Here is a 21,384-nt window from a genome sequence, read left to right as displayed (position 1 = left end):
AGAAAGGTGGTCCAGGTCTCAACTCTGATGTTATTAATAAACACCCCCCACGTGCAATGCTAAAAACACCCTCCCCATAATCAGCCTGGAAAGCAGGGAGTAATTTAGCTGCATTATTTACAGCCCCCATTGCCTGGAAGCTTTTTATTGTGTTGTTGTTTCAGCTGCCCTCTTGTTCACAGTGGTGGGAGCACTCACAAAGCATCACCCAGCCTGGAGTCTCATCCTGAGGCAGCAGAGCAGGAGATAAGGAGAAGGGAATGAAGCTCACAGGCCCCTGCCTGGACGTCAGAGCCAGGATGACATACCCTGTGCAGTACAGCATCCACTGCACTTCAAAGTTAAAAACAGTCAGTGCATATTTCCCAAACCCACAGTGAGGAAAGGGAAAGGGATGTAGGACCACAGAACCTCCTAGAGTGATTCCCTGACTTTACCAAAACCAGAATTTGGCCTGAATGATGCAAGGAAGTAGAGAAACCATGCTACTCCACAGGCAGTGATGCTCGGACTAACTGTCCTAAGATTTCTTCCCCTCCTGAATGATCCATTAGCAGGACTCCAGGAACCTGCCTGGATCTCATGCTTTCATTACTCTCCTGACTTGCAGGCTATGTCCTCATATCCATGATGTGTGTCCAGAAATCTGCTCCACCCTGTATTTATCCAGCCCTGACTGCTCTATGCAGCCCTCCACCCGTGCTCATTACAAATATTTACAAAGCAGCAGAATGCATCTGTCTAGCACAGCACATTTCTGTTGACAGTGCCACCAACTCAGCCAAAACTGACCAAGAAGTGCTCCTCCATTAACAGGAGAAAAGCTGGATCCAAGAGGGAAGGCAGCTGTGGAAAGGCTGTAGGGACAGGAGGCTATGGGATGCTACGGCCACGTTAGCAGGGCTAGAGCTGTCCCACAAGGAGAATTAGGAAACAGAAAGGGGTAGGGAGCTGCGCTGCACCATACCACGCTGCGGAAGTTCGTGTTCGCTGGTGGAAGGGAGCTGCTGCTCTTCAACAGGAGCAGGGAGCTTGCTGGGTTGTACCAGCCCTGAGGCTCACTGGGGTTTCAAGGTAGTACAAGCCCCTGTGGTAGCCAGCAACGGACTGAGGCTCTCTGGCCCCATACACCCTGGTTCATCCAGTCTTCAGGAGTCAGAGATTAACTTAAGCTCTGAATCACAAGGTTTAATTCCCTTTCTTGCAAATTTGCTGTCATACATGACGGTAATGCTTGATAATTACATGCGTCAAGTCACTGTCCAAACTGTTAAAATTAAATTACTTACTGGGACAATAAGTTCCATAATGAAACCCCATTTAAATTAAGATGATGATAATAGTAATAAACTTTTTATGGGTTCTCCTTCCCCTCTTGTTCATGTCACAGGGAGACATGGGGGCTTAGGAAGAACAGCAGTTCTTGCTCAGCTTTGCCTAGCCTACTCCTCCTTTGATACATGTCTGTGAAATCACCTCTTACTCAGCTTTACCACAGTCCCATTCGCTTTCATCTCTCTTCAAAGGAGATTCCTCCATGCTTTTGATTATCCCGGTCATACTTTCTTATTTCCCTCCAACGCTGAAGCAAGCAGATGACCAGCACATGACTGCCAACTCATTTCACCCCTTGCACTCCAACTGTCCTTCAGCCTCCTAAGAGCTCATTTTTCTTTTAAATGCCACGAGTCCTCACTGAGGGGTCTAGGGTGACTCCACAGCGAGTTATTTAGTACACTGGAGGGGCTACTCCCAAACGGAAGGAATTCCAACTATGTTCTTACAGAAGACAGATCGGGGACACTCACTCCGCAGCCATCCGGCAATAGATCTGGCTTGCTCATCTCTGTTCCTTCAGGGCCTTTCCGTATTCTCCAGCACGGCCTCCTCTCTCGCTATGCTATTAGCATGGACTTAACATTGTTCTTTGCAGAGCATGTCCGTTCTCCTGTTTTCAACTCATTCCAGCTCGCTGTTGGCCACAGGGTTCCCAGCTCTAAAACACACATTTTAACAATAGCTGGAAACTAAAGTCCTGCACGCAATCTTTTATTTTAGCAGAGCACATTTTTCTTCCTGTTAGATAACATCTCCTGGAAAAGGAATCTAAGATTTTCAGATCCCTTCCTGACCCTCCATCCTTGTTTAACATTGATGAATCTGTATGTGAATGATACTTTCCAGGTCGTCCAGTGGAAGATGTGAGATATAAATTAACAGGTCCTCACAGAGCACTTCAGCTGGACATTGCAGAAGTGAAAGAATTAAGTACCTCTCAGCTGGTCCTGCTTAAGTAGAGGGACACATTTCTGAACACTGAGACCTAGTGACAACTGCTCATTGATCTGTTTTCAGTAAGTGTGTCACTTGTCCCTCTGCAGGAACAAATACAGACATGCCTCCTCCAGTGTCCTGGCTTCAGCTGGGATAGAGTTAATTTTCTTCCTAGTAGCTGGTATAGTGCTGTGTTTTGGATTTAGGATGAGAATAATGTTGATAACACACTGATGTTTTAGTAGTTGCTAAGTAGTGCTTACACTGATCAAGGACTTTTCAGCTTCCCCTCCTCTGCCAGACGCACAAGAAGCTGGGAGGGGGCACAGCCAGGACAGCTGACCCAGACTGGCCAAAGGGCTATTCCATACCGTATGATGTCATGCCCAGTATAGAAACCGGGGGGCAGCAATCACTGCTCGGGGATGAGCTGTGCATCGGTCAGCGGGTGGTGAGCAATTGTATAATGCATCACTTGCTTTGTATATTATTATTACTACTATTCTATTTTATTTTACTTCAGTTATTAAACTGTTCTTATCTCAACCCACGAGTTTTCTCACTTTTACTCTTCCAATTCTCTCCCCCATCCCACCGGGGCAGGGGGAGTGAGCAAGCAGCTGGGTGGTGCTTAGTTGCTGGCTGGGTTTAAACCACAACAAGGAGGAACAACCTGTATGTGGCCAGACAAGCCTGGGAGCTGGAGCAAGGGGACTGGGAAAGCCACCCAGCATGCTGGATGGTGCTTACCATGAAGGGATGAGAGCAGAGCTGGTGGCTACAGCCTTTCTGTGAGATTTACCGGCCCAAGAGCTCTTTCATGTCCAACCTACAGAACCACCAAAAGGAGCTCCTGTATGGTGCGATGCTTTTCCCTTCACACTGCGGCACTCAAGTCAGTTGAGTAAGTGGACTTCAGTAAGTGTCTGTTTGCAGCCACTCAAGTTCATACTCCTAAGCTACAAGATCCTCCACAAACTCTCAGTACATGTAAATAATTTTAAAATTTGCTCCTGGATTTTATTTTTCTCTTTCAGTAACACAAACCCATCCATCCAGAAAGAACCCAGAAAAAAACCAAGATGACATTTTTTCTATCAGCTGAACAGAGTGGTTGAGTGAATTCATTTTGCATCAAGCTAGTGTGGAGTCAAAATTATACACGCAGTACAGGAGCAACCAGCATTGGTAGGGCAGAGCTCTACCCTGGGTATAACGGACAAACACAGGCAGGCTGTAGAGAACACAGTCCTCCCTGGAAAATGGGCCCGAGACTGTCACCTCCAAAAGGCTACATGCAACAGGACCACCTCAGGCCCTACAAAGCCATTTTTCTCCAGCTGGCTGCTTAAGTCCGCTATTGTTTAGTGGCAACAGCTGCACAATAGCTTATCATCGCAGGGTTTCACTCTGCATTGGAGTCCAGGTCTAAGAGATGCTACCCTAGGTGATTTCTTCAGTTGTTCTCAGCACCAGAGGCAGAAGAGACAGCACACAGGTCAGAGACGACTGGAAAGCTCCCGACGGCAAGTCATCAAACAGGGGAGATGCCTTGGCTGTCCCATGACGGCAGCCTGGTGTCCAAACCACAGAGATGGACAGACCTGGTGCAATTTCCAGGAAGCCTCCTCATTGTGGTCTCCAGAGAAATCACCACATCCCTCCTTGCTCAGGAGACCTCACCGCTGGTGCCAAGGTTTGCTGGCTGCTGGTGCCTCTTGTTCTCTGGTTACAGACCTCCTCTGAGGCTCTCCGACAAACCAGGAGCCTGAAGATGCGCTGCTGTCCTTCAGCCTTCACTGGCAAACTGCCTGGTGCTCTTCTCTTGCCTTGCAACCAGCTGGTTAGTACCGAGCCCAGCTCCATAACCTCCACAGTCCTCCGAGGGCAGACAGACCTGGCCTGTCCGAACAAATAGGGAAACTATTACAGCAGCAAATAGTTGCTTTCTCCTGGTGAACCACTTGTTCCTCAACGCCAACTGCTAAAGCTGATTAAAACCAGGCAGAGGTCTTTATCCAAGCATGAGTTGGAGGAGCAGGAATAACAGAGGCGCCAGCCAGAATAGCTGCTTTGCAAGACTAATTTTAGTGACCTGTATTTACGGCTCTTCCACAGGAGATGGGTGAAAGAGCAGGGTGTTTAGTTTTGCAAACCCCAAGCAAACACAGCCTCTGATTCTGTCCAACCCAAAACCTATTGAGCACTCTTAAGTCCTCTTTCACCTAAGGGTCCCAAAACGTTGGATGGGGATGTCTGCTTAATAACACCCCCACCTTATGTACTTTGGATGAAATACAAGCCACTTGCCACATCAGAGCCCATGACTGGAGCGAGGGCACAGCGTTACTCATGCCCTATAATCCTCTTCCTGTAGCAATCCTCCCCCGCCATGTAAGCATCATGTTTTCTTATTTCATCAAGTTCAAGTTTCATCCCTTTCTCACAGTTTCTGTCCCTAAATTGTTATTTGCAACAGAATTCAAGTTTTTAAGACAGAATACGGGCTAAAGTTTTCCTGTTATTTCTTGCTGTCTCAATGAGAGCTATGCCTACACACAGCAGACAGGCACACGCGAGAGCTGCTCCACTCCAGCTGCTTCCAAGCCAGCCTGGAGAACAAAACCAGAAAGCAGGTCCCAGACCCAGACTGGAACCCAGTCAAAGCCAAACAGGAACAGTCTCCAGTTTCACATTCTGGGCTCAATTTTAAAAAGAAGTGGAAAAAAACAAAGGCAGCATTGAGGCGGGTGAAATCCAACTCTCACAGCATCCCCATCTTACCAACGAGGAACCTACAGCACAGGGTTTAATCCTCTTTCTTGCAAATTGGTTGTCATACATGACAGTAATGCTTGATAATTACACATGTCAAGTCCACTGTCCAAACTGTTAAAATTAAATTACTTCCTGGGACAATAAGTTCCATAACAAAACCCAGTTTAAATTAAGATGATAATAATCATTTTATGGCATCTCCTTCCCCTCTTGTTCATGTCACGGAGAGACACGTGGGGGATTAGGAAGAGCAGATGATGTGACTTACCCAGTGTTGCTTGGAGCTGGGTGACAGCACCTTGGCTTGACCCCTGGAGTCCAAATGCAGTCCCCAGATCTAATCACTAAACCGCAGAGGATGTCTGCACCGGGAGTGTTTAGTTTACAAGTCAAAACAGAGTCTAACTGCCAGCATGCAAGTGCAACTCGATAGCCCATCCACTGGGTCTATCACTACCACTTCATACATTATTCATCCCGATCTTGCACAACACAGGCCTTGAAATCAGAACCCAGAAGCAATTAGGCAGGAGCAGAGCCAGGTCTGCAGCAGCGAGGGGTGAAAAGGCAAGGCGGGTAAACCACCAGCCCCGCACCCTGCTTTGCTTTCCTCAGTTCCTGCCCCGAGGGTGCTTCTCTCAGCTGGCAACCCAGGTGGATTTGCATGGTCCATAGGTGGCTGCTCCTGATTTGCACCTGGCTTTGGGTGGTACCATTAGACCCTGAGCTGCTCTATCCTCTTGCCCTGCAACAGCAGACACCCAAGCCAGCACATACAACGCCCACCTGAGGCCCAGTGTCCTTGCAGCGCTGGTATTTAAACTCTTAACAGCAATTTTTCCCAGCCCATACCTTAACCTCTTCATTCCCAGCACCAAAACCTACCTGAGCTTGGAGCGTGTCTATGCCATGAAAGTCCATTTTAGAAATGGACGCCTGTTAAAATCGCCCAGCTACAGATTAAAAACCTGTTCTCCTCAAAGCCTGTCACTATGGCAGTCTTGGCAGCTCTTGTTCATGTGAACAGAAACGTCTCATTTTTTCCAAAGGCAAAGGGCTGCCTCCCTCCATCCCTTCTTCCCCTGGAGCACACAGCGGTCTGTGGAGGAGCAGAGCCAGTTTGGCTGCCAGGCACTTAAATAACTCCCTGTGCTTGTTCTGAGAAAGTCCTTCTCCATCCATCATTGCTTGATGGCATTGGTATGACTGAAAGATCAAATGGGTTTCAGCACTAGGTCTCACCCTATAAAGAGCAGAGAAGTGCCCTGCCAGCTTATCACCTTGCACTTATCTATAAAACATTACTTTTCAAGGAAGTTCCCACGAGAGGCAAGAAATGTGAGACGGCAGTTTCCCTCACCCACACCAATGCTGTAGCTCAAGCATGGCTTTAAACACCTCCTCTCCCTTTCCTTTCACTCCTATCCCTACCAGGTAACCTGACCTGCGTAGCTCCACCTGCTGAAAACCGCTTGATATCAGATTAAAAAAATCACATTTTTCTCCCTCTGCAGAGACTGTCAGCATTCACCATGGCCAAAGGGCATCAGCAGCATTGATGAACCTTGCTTGATCCTCAGCTGCTGTACATTGCCCTGGGTAGGTGCTGTACCAGTGTAAACCAGGTAGAGCTCTGGTCTGGACCACCATTGCATCCAAACACTCTAAGGTCCTTGGGGCTGGTTATTCATTCTGCTTGTACAGCACAGTGAGACTCTGGTCTCTGACTGCAATACAGGCTCAGGAAAAAGGGCTTTAAGGTTGGGCATCTGGAGAGGAAATCCTTTTCTCTTGTTGTAAGGAAGAACCTCTCAATTGCATTTTCTAGAGACAGCAACCAGAACAAAAAACCCCTAATGGTACATCAGAATTTTACAAGAGTTCAGAGATGATCAAAGGAATTATTTCCCATGGGCAGAGTTATTTGGACAGGTATATGATGTTCCACTTCACCCAAATCCCAAGCTCATCCATACCTTTCCTTGTTGGACTGTCCCTCTTCACACAGCACAGCAGCACACACTGACCCAAGGGACTCTGTGATTTTGTACCCTAGACAAAGATTTTTAAGCCTGCTCAAGGGAAATCACGGCTCAAGCTCTTGAGTAAAGATTTCAAAGACAGAACAGAATTGCTAAACCCTTTGCTATGAACTACCACGTTAAGAAGAACTTTCATCATCTGCAACCCTCAATTTTCCTACCTGCAAGAGGATGACAGCCTCTTGACTCCCTGGGTGTTGCTAGCATTAGACAATGTTTGCTCAACATTAATGTAGATTTTGGTGTTTTGTGTTATTTCTACTGTCACATTCTAGAAAGGTCAATGAACACATTCCAGTGAGTCAGAGCCTTTCCGCAGCGTTAGCGTACTCCTCAGAGCTCAGCCAGGCTCTGTATTTGGATAAGGCCCACCACAATCCCTCCCTTAAAAACCCCAGTGTACGTCAGAGTGGCAGCCCTTTTCTGTCACTGCCTCATCTCTATGTTTAGGATAAGGAGCACTTGGAAGATGATGCTGAAATTGAAGCAGGGAAAGAAAACAAACCCAAACCACACATACGGGGGGGAGGGGGGGGGAAGGTAAAAAAGAAACAAACTCCCCTCAGAAAAACTCCGAGCATTAGAGAGCGTCTAGCCAGAGTCAGAAGGCAGGGAGAGAAGATATGTGTTTAGGTAGAAATTAAATGGAATTTAGGGAAAAATGAGTGTCCCGCTTCTTTTTCTCCAATCAGAAACCTTCAGCGAGAACTTCTTGCCAGCCCAGCACCTCGTGTAAAACAGCAGTCATGTTACCAAACCTCTTTCATAAAGCACTTGGAAATATTGAGGGCCTTATACATTCTCCAACAAAAACCCAGACTTTTTTCTGGGAAAAGCATTGATTCATTGACGCTACAATTCTTACCTGGAAACCTCTTGCACTCCATGAACTCAAGGCAGGGCTGCAACACCAATTCCTAGCACCCTGTCCCCTGGCTGGAGATATTATGTTTCTTGGCTCTCCAGCCAACTGTGAGGTATGCTGCCTCGTAATCAGAAAGCCACGCTAACCAGCCGTATCCCAAATTCTCTAGGCTCTCTGCCATGGAGCTGCGAGCCCAAAGTCCCGAGAATGCTGACTTTAAACCAACAATGTACAAATCAAACTGTGGGTGGGTGACAGAAAATTTCAACACACCGAAAGCAGAATAAGGCCAGGCAAAGCTCTCATCTGGGACTTTCTTCTCTCCTCATCCTTGGCCTTAAGTACTCCACCTCTGCATCCCTTATCTCTCCCTTTGCAACATACCCACGCCATCTCCACTATCTCCCCTTTCACAATAGTTTAGCACTCCGAATTACTCACTGCAAACACCCCATATCCTCCAGCTCATACCGCTGCTCCCCAAATCCCTACCTTCCCTCCTCCTGTAATCCCCGCCATGTCCTTACCTCTCCCACACCCTCACCTTCCCACCACACCACTTCCACTGCCGATGAACACCGCGAATCACTGATACCTCAAGCCAACTATTGCACACCAAACGCTTTTTGAAAGTTCTTCTCTGCTACAAATTTTCAGTACCTTCAGCTGGTGGCAGCTGATTCAAGATGACCCACTGCTGGCTGACCACCACCCCGCTACGCTGGCTGGGAGGGCACGGTGAATGCACGACAGGATGCCAATTCTGTGCCCAGGACACAGGAGGGCGTTGAGACGGAAGAACAACGTGCTCATCAGCACAACCCAACAAGCAACAAGACACAGGCACTGTGGACTGTGTGTTGCGGGGTCTGTGCTCCACTTGGAGCTTCCAGACAGCTGTTCAAGGAAATTGCCATCAATGTCAGCCTCACCACCGCTATTAGACATCTCATCCATGTCCGGGCCCAGCTTGAACCCATTTAACTTGTAAGGGATAATGAGATAACAGCATGACATGTTGCAGCTGAAGGTTATTTAAACACCCATCTGGTACCTGTTATGCAGCATACATCCTATTGTTGTATAGGAAATATATGCCACCTCCCTCCCACATGGAAAGGAGAAGATCTATAGACGTGTCTCATGCTACCCCTTCTTTTTGTGTAGATGAGGGAATTCTCCTTCTCTGTGTTGTTTCTAGCATATCATTTTGCATCTCCTATCCGTGTTTTGGGAGATGCAGTCCCTTCCAGGCTGGTGAGACCTTGTGAAAGGACACAAGACCACAATGAAAAATTTACTAGGGACATCTAATCGCCCCCTTCACACATCAGTCAGAAGAGGCTCCGCGCCATCCAGGTTTGAAAGGGTGGATCATAAACCCTGAAACCGATTCACCCTTTGCAAGACACAACTTGGCACTACCCTTTACCCCCGAGATATTCAGGGGTGACAGTCCATTTCAGTGTTCACGGGACCGCACTGTGTTTCTAAGAGGAACAGTGAAATATCTGCTGAAGCCTGTGAGGTGAGCAACGCAACCTGCTTGCACCTTTAATTCAGAGGTATAGACAGGAGAATCTGCAGATCCCAGCTGAACAGCCTCATTTCTTTATTCAAACTCTCCATCTTCCTTTGTAGGATGACTTTGGCTGTTCTCAGTCCCCTGCTGAAATTTCCCATGAGGCTCTTGCTCTCCATGAACCCTCAGCAGCCATGAGGGCCGGGTTGTGTGGTATCCCAAGAAATCACGTTTCATAACACAAGTGGTCAGCTCTGCAGATGTGTACTCCCTCTCTGCAGGCATGACTCAGTTTTCTGCAAAAGTTGTTCTACCCTGTAAATCCTGGACTAAAACCTTTGTCTGACACCCCATCTAGTGTTCAGCACAGACAAATGCAGAGGACTGGTGCATCAAGGAACAATTGACTGGAAAATTCCCAGCATTTTTGTAGCGGTATTAAACCACCTTTGTAAAACTATCATTTGAGTTGTCTCCAAGAGAGCTCGGCCAGAGCCCAGGCAACATGGAAACCTGCATATGCCACTGCCAATTCCCTCCTCTGGCCTCTATGCAGCCTCCGGGTGTTGTTATGGAGAGATCGCAGCCAGAAAGCCCAGCAAGCCCTGCTCCTCAGGTGTTAGCTCCTTGGCAGCCAGCCCTGGGGCTTTGAGGGCACCCCTCTGTAGGAAAGCGTAAATGGGGCATTGACCCCATCATATGGGCAAACTACCTTGGAATAACAAGCCAAGAGTCTAAGCTGTGCCCACCTCAAGACTCGATGGCAGCTGGCAGGGAGGACTCTCTCAAAACAGGGAAAAACGGGGCTTCCTTGGTGCTCAGCAGTCGGCGGCACAGGGTGCTCGTTTCAAGAGAGACGTCAAATCTTGAGCACGTATTTTGAATACTAAATAAAGCCGCTCAGTGTTCTTCCAGTGAGATTTTAAAAATAAAATGAGAATTACTTAAAAGTGCTTTTCACATTTTCTTCATTAAAAAAAAAAGCGCTGAGAAAATCAAAGCTGTTTCAGTGTCTGTCCTTGCCCTTTGCAAACACACTTTGGTGGCTGGGCGGGCCACGAAGTTGTCAGGACAAAATATCTGCGCTGAGAACTTGGTTTTAATAAAGCAGCTTTCTGATGTGTTCAGTCTCGTGAGTTGCAGAGCTCCAGCCACTGCTACGGAAATCTTTGGGCTCTGTGACACTAGGTGCACAACCCACTCTGAACTAAGCCCAAAACAAGCATCGCTATGTTCCTGGTTAATCACCAGACCAATTAGCACCTTGGTTAAGATGCAGTGAGGTTCCAGTCCTGCTCCCCCCAGAGCTGGGATTCTTCTGGTAAAACTCTCACCCTACCCATGTGGCGACACCCTGCTCACAACACTTTCAGTTCTCAAGAAGCAGTGTGACAAGCCTGTTAACTCATTAACACCTCCAGCTTACAGGAGACTTGGCTTCCATCCTCTTGAACAGCCTCAGGCGCCATGCTGCAGGAAGTTATTCTGCAAATTCTGTTTTGCTTTCCTTTCCTGCTAAGCCAGGCTGGCTTTCAGTCCCCACCATGAAGCTTCTGAATGCTGCTGTATTCTTGATTCTTGTACCCACGCTGATGCCAGCTCTGGACCCCCTCAGCACTTCAGTCATCATGGGTGGTGCTGCTGTCGCTTGGCAGCTCCTCTCTCCTCACTCCTGGCTCAAGTGCAGTCTCCTGGAGTGCTGCAATATGAAGGACACGCTGAACTTATCAGGTAAGGCAGTGGCAAGGGCACCTTGAGCCAAGTTGTCAGCGGGACCAGCTGATGGTCCTTCCCAGGGTGGTGAGGGCTTCCTTTTTAATGCCAGCTTCCTTTGGGGTGGCTGTGGAAAGATAAGAGTTGCCGCCCACAGTGGCTCTAGAAGGCAAAGGCTGTACTAACCTAATATTGCTTATCCCACAAGTGGTCATGTACCCTGCTTCTCACGGCAGTACTGGAGCATTTTCCTTGCTGGTGTCTTGGTTTATATTGGCAGAAGCAGGCAAAATTCTGGAGGTGAATTCAAGGCTAAGAGCTAACGAAATAATCCCGCATCTTCTTGAGATGGACACCCCAGTGGTATCCCACACCCCAGTCGGTGGTTGCCTGTAATACTTGTCAAATGAGTAGCTATTAGTGGTAGGTCTAGATTCAAAACATGCTGCTTCACTTCCCTGAGACAAGCAGCCTGTCAGTCCTCAAGGAAAAGGGAAAGAAGGGTTGTTTCACCCTACCTGCGGGGAACTAGTGCATGGTCTGGAAAAGAGCTTATGCAACCTTTTAACCATAACTCCTGATCCTGCCACCTGGAAATCCCCCTTCCCTTTGTCACGGGATTGCAAATACTGCTTCATTTCAGAGCTGGGATGCAGATTCCAAAACAAATCCTCAACTGTTGGAGAGCTGGGTGCCTCCGGGTACTTCAATATGTCACTTCCTACCAGCTCTGGATTCAGCTGCTTACAAACAGGCTGCTTTCTAGTACTTTAGCCACTGAAACATCAGCTGTGGTACTTTTTTAAGAGAACTTGATACAGCAACAGAAGCACATTCTTCTATAAATGCAAGGTATGCTAGATGCCACAAGAATAGTCAACGAGAATTTAGTGCATGCAGTGACAAGTCTCTGCAAATACATTAGATCCCATCCCAGGACTTTATAGAAGGCAGCAGCCACAATACCGCTGGGACTCCTGCCCGTCTCATACAAACTGCTTGTTTCCCATAAATGCCATCGAGAGTCTGATTCATGAGCCTGCTCCTCAGCTGGATTCTCTGCTGATTCACAATCTTGTCATGGCCGGAGGGCAGCGAACATTCGTTCTCCCTGATGGTCATTCAGCTGCAACCAAAAAAAAAAAAAAAAAGGGAGGAATAATATGGCATTTTCTGACTCTTCTCTCCACTCATTCCTTCAGCTATAAAGATGGATTTGGAACGAAAAGTCTTTGGCCAGCATCTTGCTATCCAGATAGTTCTGAAAGCTCTGAGCACAAATATGTACTCCAAATGGCCCAGGAAGCCCCTGGTGATGTCTTTCCACGGCTGGACTGGAACAGGCAAATCGTTTGTCAGCAGTATCATTGCAGAGAACCTCTATCAGCTTAAGATACCAAGAAGGAGGTTTGTGCACCACTTCAGCCCAGTACTGCATTTCCCACACCTTTCACATGTCCATCTCTATAAGGTACTTCCAGCTTTATCTCATTTTCTTCAATTTATCTGCAATTGTGAGTGCAAATCTCAGGTGATTTTGCCTCTTCTCACAGGATCAGCTGCAGAATTGGATTCGGGGCAATGTCAGTGCCTGTCCAAGGTCCCTTTTCATCTTCTCTGAAATGGATCAGATGCCACATGGCTTGATAGACTCTATCACACCATTTCTTGGCTATCGTGAAGAGATTGATGGTGTTTATTACGGCAAGGCGATCTTCCTCTTTCTGAAGTAAGGAAAGCCAAAGGTGAAAAGGGAATTACAGTCCCACAGAATCTGCAGAGACAAAGGGAGTAAAAATTGCTGATAGGTTTGTAGCTGACTGTAACATGGCTGAGCAGCTCAAGGTCCCTTGCTGACTGTCTTTACGGCATGTTGTCAATGAATGTGCCCGGCCATCGCGTCAGCCAGAAGATCTGAGCTATTCAACACTATCAAGAGAGGTGAGCTGTCCCAGGGCTGAAAAGGCTCCCATTCCTCAAGTGAATGGGAAATGGACAAGTATCTGTGGTGGCTTCCAAAAGTACTGGAGATGCCACTTCCACAGTGGTCAGTAAATATGTTTTCTCCAGCTCTGTAACACCACTGTTAGGCAGAAAGTTCTTTGTAAGATGGGTGCGACTCCCCTAGGGAGCTCTTTAGATGAAGAGAGGGGAGAACTCACCTATTGAAGGCCACTCGCATACACAGATCAAGGGAGCACAGTTTCTCCAGGTATTATTCCTGGAAATCCCTTTGCTGAGGGTTATCCCAGCTCTTTTCACATGACAAGACTGAAGCAAGCCTGAACCCCAGCCTTTGGGCTGGTGTACCTCTCAGCTTGCCTTTACGTTCAAACACGTGGCCAACTACCTATTTCAGCTTGAGGCAGCAATTCCCACAGTGAGTAGCAGCTTGTTAGAGAGCCTCTCAGTAACACCTGGCAGCATGAGCGGTCCCCCTGCTCTGCTGCAATGACAAACGTGTGGTTCAAGCCACTGTGCCAGAGGAGTGCTCATCCCATCAGACACTGCTGTCATTTGGGAGACAGAATGGTCCTTGTCACTTCCCATCTCTGGGCAACACCCACCTGTAGGGACATGTCACCTCCACTCCAGTGCAGATTCACAAAGCGTGACTTAAACTACCGCGTCGATCTGAGCAATAAAGATGGCAAAGATAGATACAGCTCTAATGAGCCAGTGAATCTCTTTCCTAACAGCAATGCAGGCGGAGATAAGATAACAGAGATTGCTCTTGATTACTGGAGAAGGCTGAAGAGAAGAGAAGACATTCCTGCGGAGAAGCTCCAGTCTCTGCTCTCAGAGGAAATTTTCAGGAACAGAAGAGGTGAGTACCTCTGGGCTGAGGGCTGAGTCCCAGGACTGATGGTGTCTTCTGCAAAATGACCCATGAAGTGTGCAGCTACACCAACTGGCCTCCGCAGCACTCGGATGGTAAAGCTCCCTATTCTCTTTTCCAGGCGGTTTCTTTCACAGTCAACTGATCCAGAAGAACCTGATCGACTATTTCGTCCCTTTCCTTCCTCTTGAATATAAACATGTGAGAGAGTGTGTCCGGGAGGAGCTGCGTGTGCAAGGGCATCCTGAGGATGAAGACCTCATCACAGAGATCGCCTTGGCAATGATTGACTACCCCAGAGAAGAAAGCCTCTACTCCAGCAAAGGCTGCAAGACTGTAGCCGCCAGAGTGACTCTGAGCATCTAGGCACTACAAATGCCACGTCTTCTGGTTACGAGACCGCAGCCGATGGAATAACCAGGAACTCCCTTTCCTCTCCCTGCAGCTCCATCTACACACTCTTCCTTGAAGGGATTCAGGCTGTCCCATACCAGAGGCACATTTTGTAGAGCTCGTGAATAAACACAACAGGACACGGCAACAATCGTGGTATAGAGTAAGCAGAAGAGGGACATACGTGGGTGATGAGGTTTGAGGGTGATGTTCATTGAGGTTTGATTAGTAGAACATATTAATAAATAACATTCTCAGCAATTGTATCAGTCTCTTTCATACTGACTGTCACCCACGTATCTCACAGAAATCACACAGATCAGCACCACTGCTCTGGCTTTACAGGCATGGAAACCCAAGCACGAAGAAGGACACTGAGTTTTCCAGATTGGCCGGCAGCGTCCTGGTTCAGCAGCCCATCCGCGCGGCACCGCCACCTCACGCCGACGCGGTCACCCCACCCCGGCCGAACCGTCTGCATTGGGCAACGCTGCGCGCCAGTGCCGCTGATCGGTAAACGAACAGGACACCTCCTTATCGCCACACCATGTCCCCACACTGTTCCTCCCGCAGGCTGTGGGCAGCTCCTCCGTGGTTCACTCGATCCAACGCAACCGCCCGCGCGTGGCGACGCGCTCCCGACTGCGGCGCTGGCCTGTCAACCCCAGCCGCCGGTGGGGAAAGCGGGAGAGGAGGCCGATGGTTGTGGCACGGGATGGGAAGCGGCATCCGCACCGCTGTGCTGCACTAAAACCCGGTGGGACGCGGGGGAGGACGGCGGCAGAAGATGGGGCCTGGCTCGCTCTGAGGGGCGACGGCAGGGACGGGGCCTGGCTCGCTCTGAGGGGAGCGAGGGCGCCCAGCTCGCCCAGAGGCGATGGAGGCGCGCAGGACGCCCCGGGTCTCCCCTCCGCCTCGCCACTTCGCTGGCCGAGGCTGCTAACGCCGTCACGCAGCGCCCCTAGCGTCATTCCCCCCTCCCCGGTACGTCACGGCCCGCCGACGTCATCAGCAGGGCAGCGAATGCCGTCTTTGCCCTTCACAAAGATGGCGGCGGCAGCTACGGGCGGGGCGGGGGTTTTCCCGCCCACAGCCGGCGGCGGGCGGAAGGGGAGCGGGGCGCGGAGGCACCATGCCGCGGGCGGCCGCGCTCCTCTGGCTGCTGCTGCCGGGGCTGGCGGCGCTGGAGCCGCTCAGCGTGGGCCTGGCCATCGGCGTGGCCTCGGCCCTCACGGGGTACCTGTCCCACCCCAGCTTCTACTGCAGCTACGTGGAGTGCTGCCCCAGCGCCGGGAGGCGCCTCAACGCCACCGGTACGGCGGGCCGGGGGGGGCGCCGGGCCGCGCTGGGCTCCTCAGCCCTGCCCCGGAGCTCGGCCGGTAACCGGTCACTGCCCGCGGCAGCCCCCGGTGTGCCTGGCAGGGGCCGGGCCGGGCCGAGACCCGTGGCTGGCACTGGCCACGCTGAGCTCGCCGGCTGCGTCGCCAGTGACTGGCACTCGGTAGTGGCCACGCTGAGCTCTCCTGGTGTGTGGCCAATAACTGGCACCCGTCAGTGGCCCTGCTGAGCTCGCCTGGCGCACGGCTGGCGACCAGCACCCATTGGTGGCCATGCCGAGCTCGCCTGGTGCGTGGCCGGTGACCAGCACCCGTTGGTGGCCATGCCGAGCTCGCCTGGTGCGTGGCTGGTGACCAGCACCCGTTGGTGGCCATGCGATGCTGAGCTCTCCCTCTCCCCGCAGCGCTGAAGGTGCAGCTGAACACCAGGCTCTTCGGTCAGCACGTGGCCAAGGACGTGGTGCTGAAGGCGGTGATGGGCTTCAGCAGCAACCCCAGCCCCAAGAAGCCGCTGACGCTCTCGCTCCATGGCTGGGCCGGCACCGGCAAGAATTTCCTCAGCCAGATCCTGGCAGAGAACGTCCACCCTGCCGGCCTGCGCAGCAAGTTCGTCCATCTCTTCCTGGCCACCCTGCACTTCCCCCACCACGACAAAGTCAAGATGTACAAGGTGAGGAGGGACAGGAGGTAATCCAGTTACCCCGGCTCCCTGAACCCCCTAGTACGGGGGTTTGGCTGTTTGTGCTGCGCAGATCCCCCAGGTACCCGACAACTGGAGGTGCGCAGCTGGGTATTTCCAAAGTTGGCACTCAGGAGAGATGGAGGGGGAAACACATTGAGGAAGTGCCTTTCTCAGGCGCCAAAATGCCAAGGAATCGAAAGTGAGAGTAATTTCCTAGTGCTGGCCTCTCACTGATGCCATCTGCTGATTCCTGCGGTGCTTGCTGTTAGGGAAGAAGCCCGTCATTAAAACTGCGCTAAAAGGTTGGCTGGGATGGAGGTAACTTTCTCCATCGCAGCACCTGCGGTGCGGTGTTTTGCATTTGTGGCTAAAACAGTGTTGATAACGTGCCAGTGTTTTGTCTCTTACTGAACAGTGCTCGCACGGCCTCACAACTTGCTTTCCTCCCACTTAGCGAGCAGGCTCGGCTGGGCGAGGGATTGGGAGGGGACGGCTGACCCCAGTCGGCCACAGGGATATTCCATACCATAAGCTGTCATGCTCAGCAATAAAAACTGGGGTAGAAGAAGGAAAAAATGGGGGGTGTTGGCTTCCAGGGTGGTTGTTGCTCTAACACTGGCTAGGCATTGGTCTGCACGTGTCAGGGGGATGAGTGATTCCCTTTGCTTATATTTTTCCTCTTTCCATCACCTGTCAAACTGTCTTTACCTTGACCCGTTAATTTTCTCACTTTTATTCTTTGTCCTCTCTCCCCCATCCTGCTGGGGTGCTGGGCTGCTGGCCGGGTCAGCCCACCACGCACTGTGTAATGAGAAAGTGTAGCCTGCATGAGAGATTTTTCAAGTTACTTCATTCCTTGACAGTGCAGAATTCTGATCTTCATGTTTTCATGTTTGAAGGTACCCAAAACTGATGTTCTGATAGATGTGGTTTCTGTATAAAAGAGGAAACCGTGCTTTGGTTTTTTTTTAAACAAACAAAAAGAAGCTTTCTCTTCTCCAAGACTTCCCATCTCAGCCTGGTTTTTGTGCCTTATCCATACACTAAGCAGAAAGAATGAGTGTGTCTCATCTGTGAGAAGGAAAAGAATTCACATTTGAATTCAGTGTCCCAGTTAAAGGGATCACTCACAGCGTTTATGGTCCTCTCTTCAGGAAAAAGTATAACCAGCAAGTATGTGGTGCTGACATTTGAAAGGGTGTCCCTGGAGGCTGTCACAAACAGATATTTTGCAGTACATCCCCAAGAGACCTAGTTTTTCAGTGTTCTTCAACCTCTTGTTCCAGGAACAACTGCAGAACTGGATTCGGGGCAATGTCAGTGCCTGTCCCTACTCTGTCTTCATTTTTGATGAGATGGACAAAATGCACCCGGGTCTCATTGATGCCATCAAGCCGTTCTTAGACTATTACGAGCAGGTTGACGGGGTGTCCTACAGGAATGCCATCTTCATCTTCCTCAGGTCTGTAGCACTTATTTCAGTCATTTTGAGATACTGAGATAAATCTGTGTTTATGATGATAATGATGTTCCTATGGGACCTCACTCAAAGAACAGCAAAAGAACCGCTCTGGAGCGAAGACCCTCTCTGTAATGACATAGGGGAGCACTATGAGCTCCTGCGTGGCCTGTGGCTGTAGCAGAGCAGGTCTGATGCCGTGCAGCAGAGCACTGCAGCGTGCTGAGCTCATGAGCCTGGCCCAGAGCAGAGATCATGTGAGAGTTCACATTTTGGGGAAGTTCTCTGGGATGGGTGCACCGTGTACTGGGTCTGACTGGGATGGACTTAAACTGTCTTCACAGGAGCCGGTTTGGTGCTGTGTTTTGGACTTGTGGCTGAAACAGTGTTGATAACGCACCAATGTTTTGGCTGTTTCTGGATGGCGCTTGCAAAGCCTCAAGGCTTTCTCTTTTTCCCACGCTGCCCCCAGCGAGTAGGCTGGGACGGGCGAGAGGGTGGGAGGGGACGCAGCTGGGACAGCTGATGCGAACTGGCCAGGGGAGTATTCAATACCGCGTAATGTCATGCTCAGCAATAAAACCTGGGGTAGAGAAAGAAGCGGGGGGGTTCAGCTTCCAAGGTTCTTTGGAGACTGCCTGGGCATTGGTCTGGCTGCGGTGGTGGCGAGTGATTTCCTTAGCCTTCCTTGTTTGTTTTCTTTTTTCCTCCTCTTTTCATTACCTATTAAACTGTCTTTATCTTGACCCACAAGTCTTTTCACTTTTGTTCTTCCTATTTTCTCCTTCCATCCTGCTGAGGGAGGGAGTGAGCGAGCAAGTGGCTGTGTAGGTGCTTGGCTGCTGGCCAGGGTCAACCCACCACACACTGATGGCTATTTAAAGAACTGGAGACCTTTCCTAAATTTTGGCTTACGGGTTTCTGTTGTGGTGATTTGTTTGACATCAAGAAGATTAGAAATATGTGTAACTGGCTAAAAAAGAAATTCTCGTTCAATTGTGTCTGTATTCACCCTTGTACATTTTTCTTTTATGAACAGCAATGCAGGTGGCGACTTAATTAATAAAGTAGCTCTTGACTTCTGGACAAGTGGAAAGCGCAGGGAAGAGATTCAGCTGAAAGACCTGGAGCCTCTGCTATCTGTAGGAGTCTTCAATAACAAGAATAGTAAGCCACTTTCCCCAGAAAATGGGAAATTCCTTTTACTTCATAACACAGGGTTCAATTCTTGACTTGCTTTTCCCTTTCCCCCAACTCCTCCAGGTGGATTGTGGCACAGCAGCCTCATCGAAAGGAACCTCATTGACTACTTTGTCCCCTTCCTGCCCCTGGAGCACAAGCATGTGAAGATGTGCATCAGGGCTGAAATGACAGCCCGTGGCCATGCTGTCAACGAGAACGTTGTTCAAGCAGTGGCTGATGAGATGACGTTCTTCCCAAAAGAGCAGAAAATCTACTCTGATAAAGGCTGCAAGACTGTACAGGCCAAGCTGGATATTCACGAAGACGTGATGAGAGATACGAATGCCAAGGGTTGATCACCCTTCAGGTCTCCAAAGCACTTTCGGAGCTTTTGGAAATCTGTGTATTTGCACTTAAGCTTTTTTACTGTTACCAGGGTGTATGGTGAAAATGCTGTGTGGGCTTTTTAACTTTTTTTTTTTTAACTTAACATCCCACTGTTCATCTCTGAACTGACTGATATCCACACGTTGCCCCCTTTATTTTTCTTTTAACCTATAGAGAATTTCTGAGCATATATAGCACTGGATACAGCCCCTCCTGCCTTATTCTTCCAAGTGCTGGGATTATTAAGTATTTAATTCCTCTTTCCACAAAAGCTAGACTCTGGAGCAAAGGAGAACGGAGGAATTCTTCCAGGCAGTCATATTCCCTTCCTTGTAGATGGTCTCGTTCATGGGCTAATGAAACGAAGGGATGTGTGGTGTGTTCAGGACTACGATAGTGTCTGCAAGGGTGAATACCTTGATGCGTTGCAGTAAGAAGATGGTATGGTGGAAAGCTTCCTGTCCTTCACAGCAGATTGATGCTGTTGTGGCTTCTACAGATGAGTATCAGCTATTCAGGGCCAGAAGGACATGATTATAGTTTATGTCTGAGCTGTGACATCATAACACATCTGCTGCTGCAGTAACATGGAAAGTCACGATGAGCTCAGGGAAATCCGTTACTAAATAGAAGAGAAAGGGGAGGGGGAAGTAACTGCTTGCCCCTCTGCTTCTTGGGGGAAAAAGAAATTGTAAAAGAAACTTTATATTCTTCTAACTAAGGGGGCTAAGTGAATTTGTGTGGTAACTCCAGGTCTTCCTAAGCAGAGGGACCCATCGGAGGGATGTGACTATTACAACATACTAGGCCAGTCTTCTGTTCTTAATCAGAAAAATCTCATTAGGATCCGAGTGTTACAGCTTGACAGGTTAATCTGCTCTGCAGGATCTTTAGTTGTGCCTCCCAGCTGCACCCAATAGCCTAGGAGTGGGTAATGCTACTCTCACCTTGCTTGGAAGACACTTTCATGGCAGAAGTTATTTTTAATAGTGTATTTTTATACTGAAGCGTAAGCAAAAGCTCTTCCTAGAAACCAACACAGAAGGGAGTATGGGAAATGGAAGCAATCAACAACAACCCCGTACCTCACTAGATAAGTATGTTTTATAGTGGCTTTTAACATTAAAGAATGTCTGTGTGGAAGGGTGAGTGATGACTGAGAAAGCTGGGAAAGATGATTTAACCTTTGCCCACTTGGTAAGGCTGGGGTTTAAAATCCTGTTGCAAGCTTTAACTCTTTCATCATCCATCACTTGTAGCTCAAATACTGTAGTGCAAGACAGAAGTGCCTATCGCTTGGTTGACTGTAGTGTGTTTTTTAAACTGATATGAAGGATTGAGCTATTTTTGTGCTGCTGCAGCATCTACTCCCTCGCTTGTACTTAAACTTGCGTTAAGATGTGATGCAAAACTTATAGGTCTCAACACTATTATGTTAATGCCAATTACAACAGAGAGCTTAGCATTTCAGTTAAACTCTAAATTAAAAGTGTCAATTGGCTTTTACAACCCCATGTGGAATTTGTCAAATGTTGGCAAACTGTTCACGCTGATGCAATCTCCAGAGCCAAATGCTAGCTAGCTATTAACCTTGGGACATTGGACTGTTGCTTTTCATGTATAGTGTTTGGCCTGTAACTGACTTACTCAAAGGTGTAAATGCTGCATCCAGTTTCAGTTACTTCAAATACAAAATACTTGTGCATTCAAAACACTAAATATTACTATGGTACTGCATATGGAATAAATCTCAAGTCACTTTTCTCTCTTGATTTAATAATTTTCAGCTATGGGAAAGTACTAGTTTATGCAGTTTTCAACCAGCTGAACTGCAGCTTTCTGTTAAGCTTCTTTTATTCTTAAAAATTTGTTTGTAACAATAGATAAGCAGATTAAGTAGCCTGTTGATAT

The 21,384-nt window shown here is 48.8% G+C and overlaps 1 protein-coding gene across 1 annotated transcript; it reads left to right on the top strand.

Annotated features, from left to right (window-relative positions):
- Positions 1-11,025: 11,025 nt before the first annotated feature.
- Positions 11,026-19,442, top strand: LOC309597882 (uncharacterized protein; the record flags this gene model as incomplete). Its single annotated transcript, XM_082327869.1, has 11 exons — positions 11,026-11,212; positions 12,397-12,665; positions 12,748-12,923; positions 13,894-14,021; positions 14,155-14,391; positions 15,000-15,183; positions 15,474-15,739; positions 16,168-16,433; positions 17,732-17,907; positions 18,944-19,071; positions 19,168-19,442. 11 exons carry the CDS (start codon positions 11,026-11,028, stop codon positions 19,440-19,442), a joined length of 2,292 nt encoding a protein of 763 aa, XP_082183995.1.
- Between the last annotated feature and the right edge of the window lie 1,942 nt (positions 19,443-21,384).

Source organism: Platalea leucorodia (genome assembly GCF_965183815.1).
Source record: "Platalea leucorodia genome assembly, chromosome: 15".
Lineage (NCBI taxonomy): Eukaryota > Metazoa > Chordata > Aves > Pelecaniformes > Threskiornithidae > Platalea > Platalea leucorodia.
This window is presented reverse-complemented; position numbering and strand designations above follow the sequence as displayed.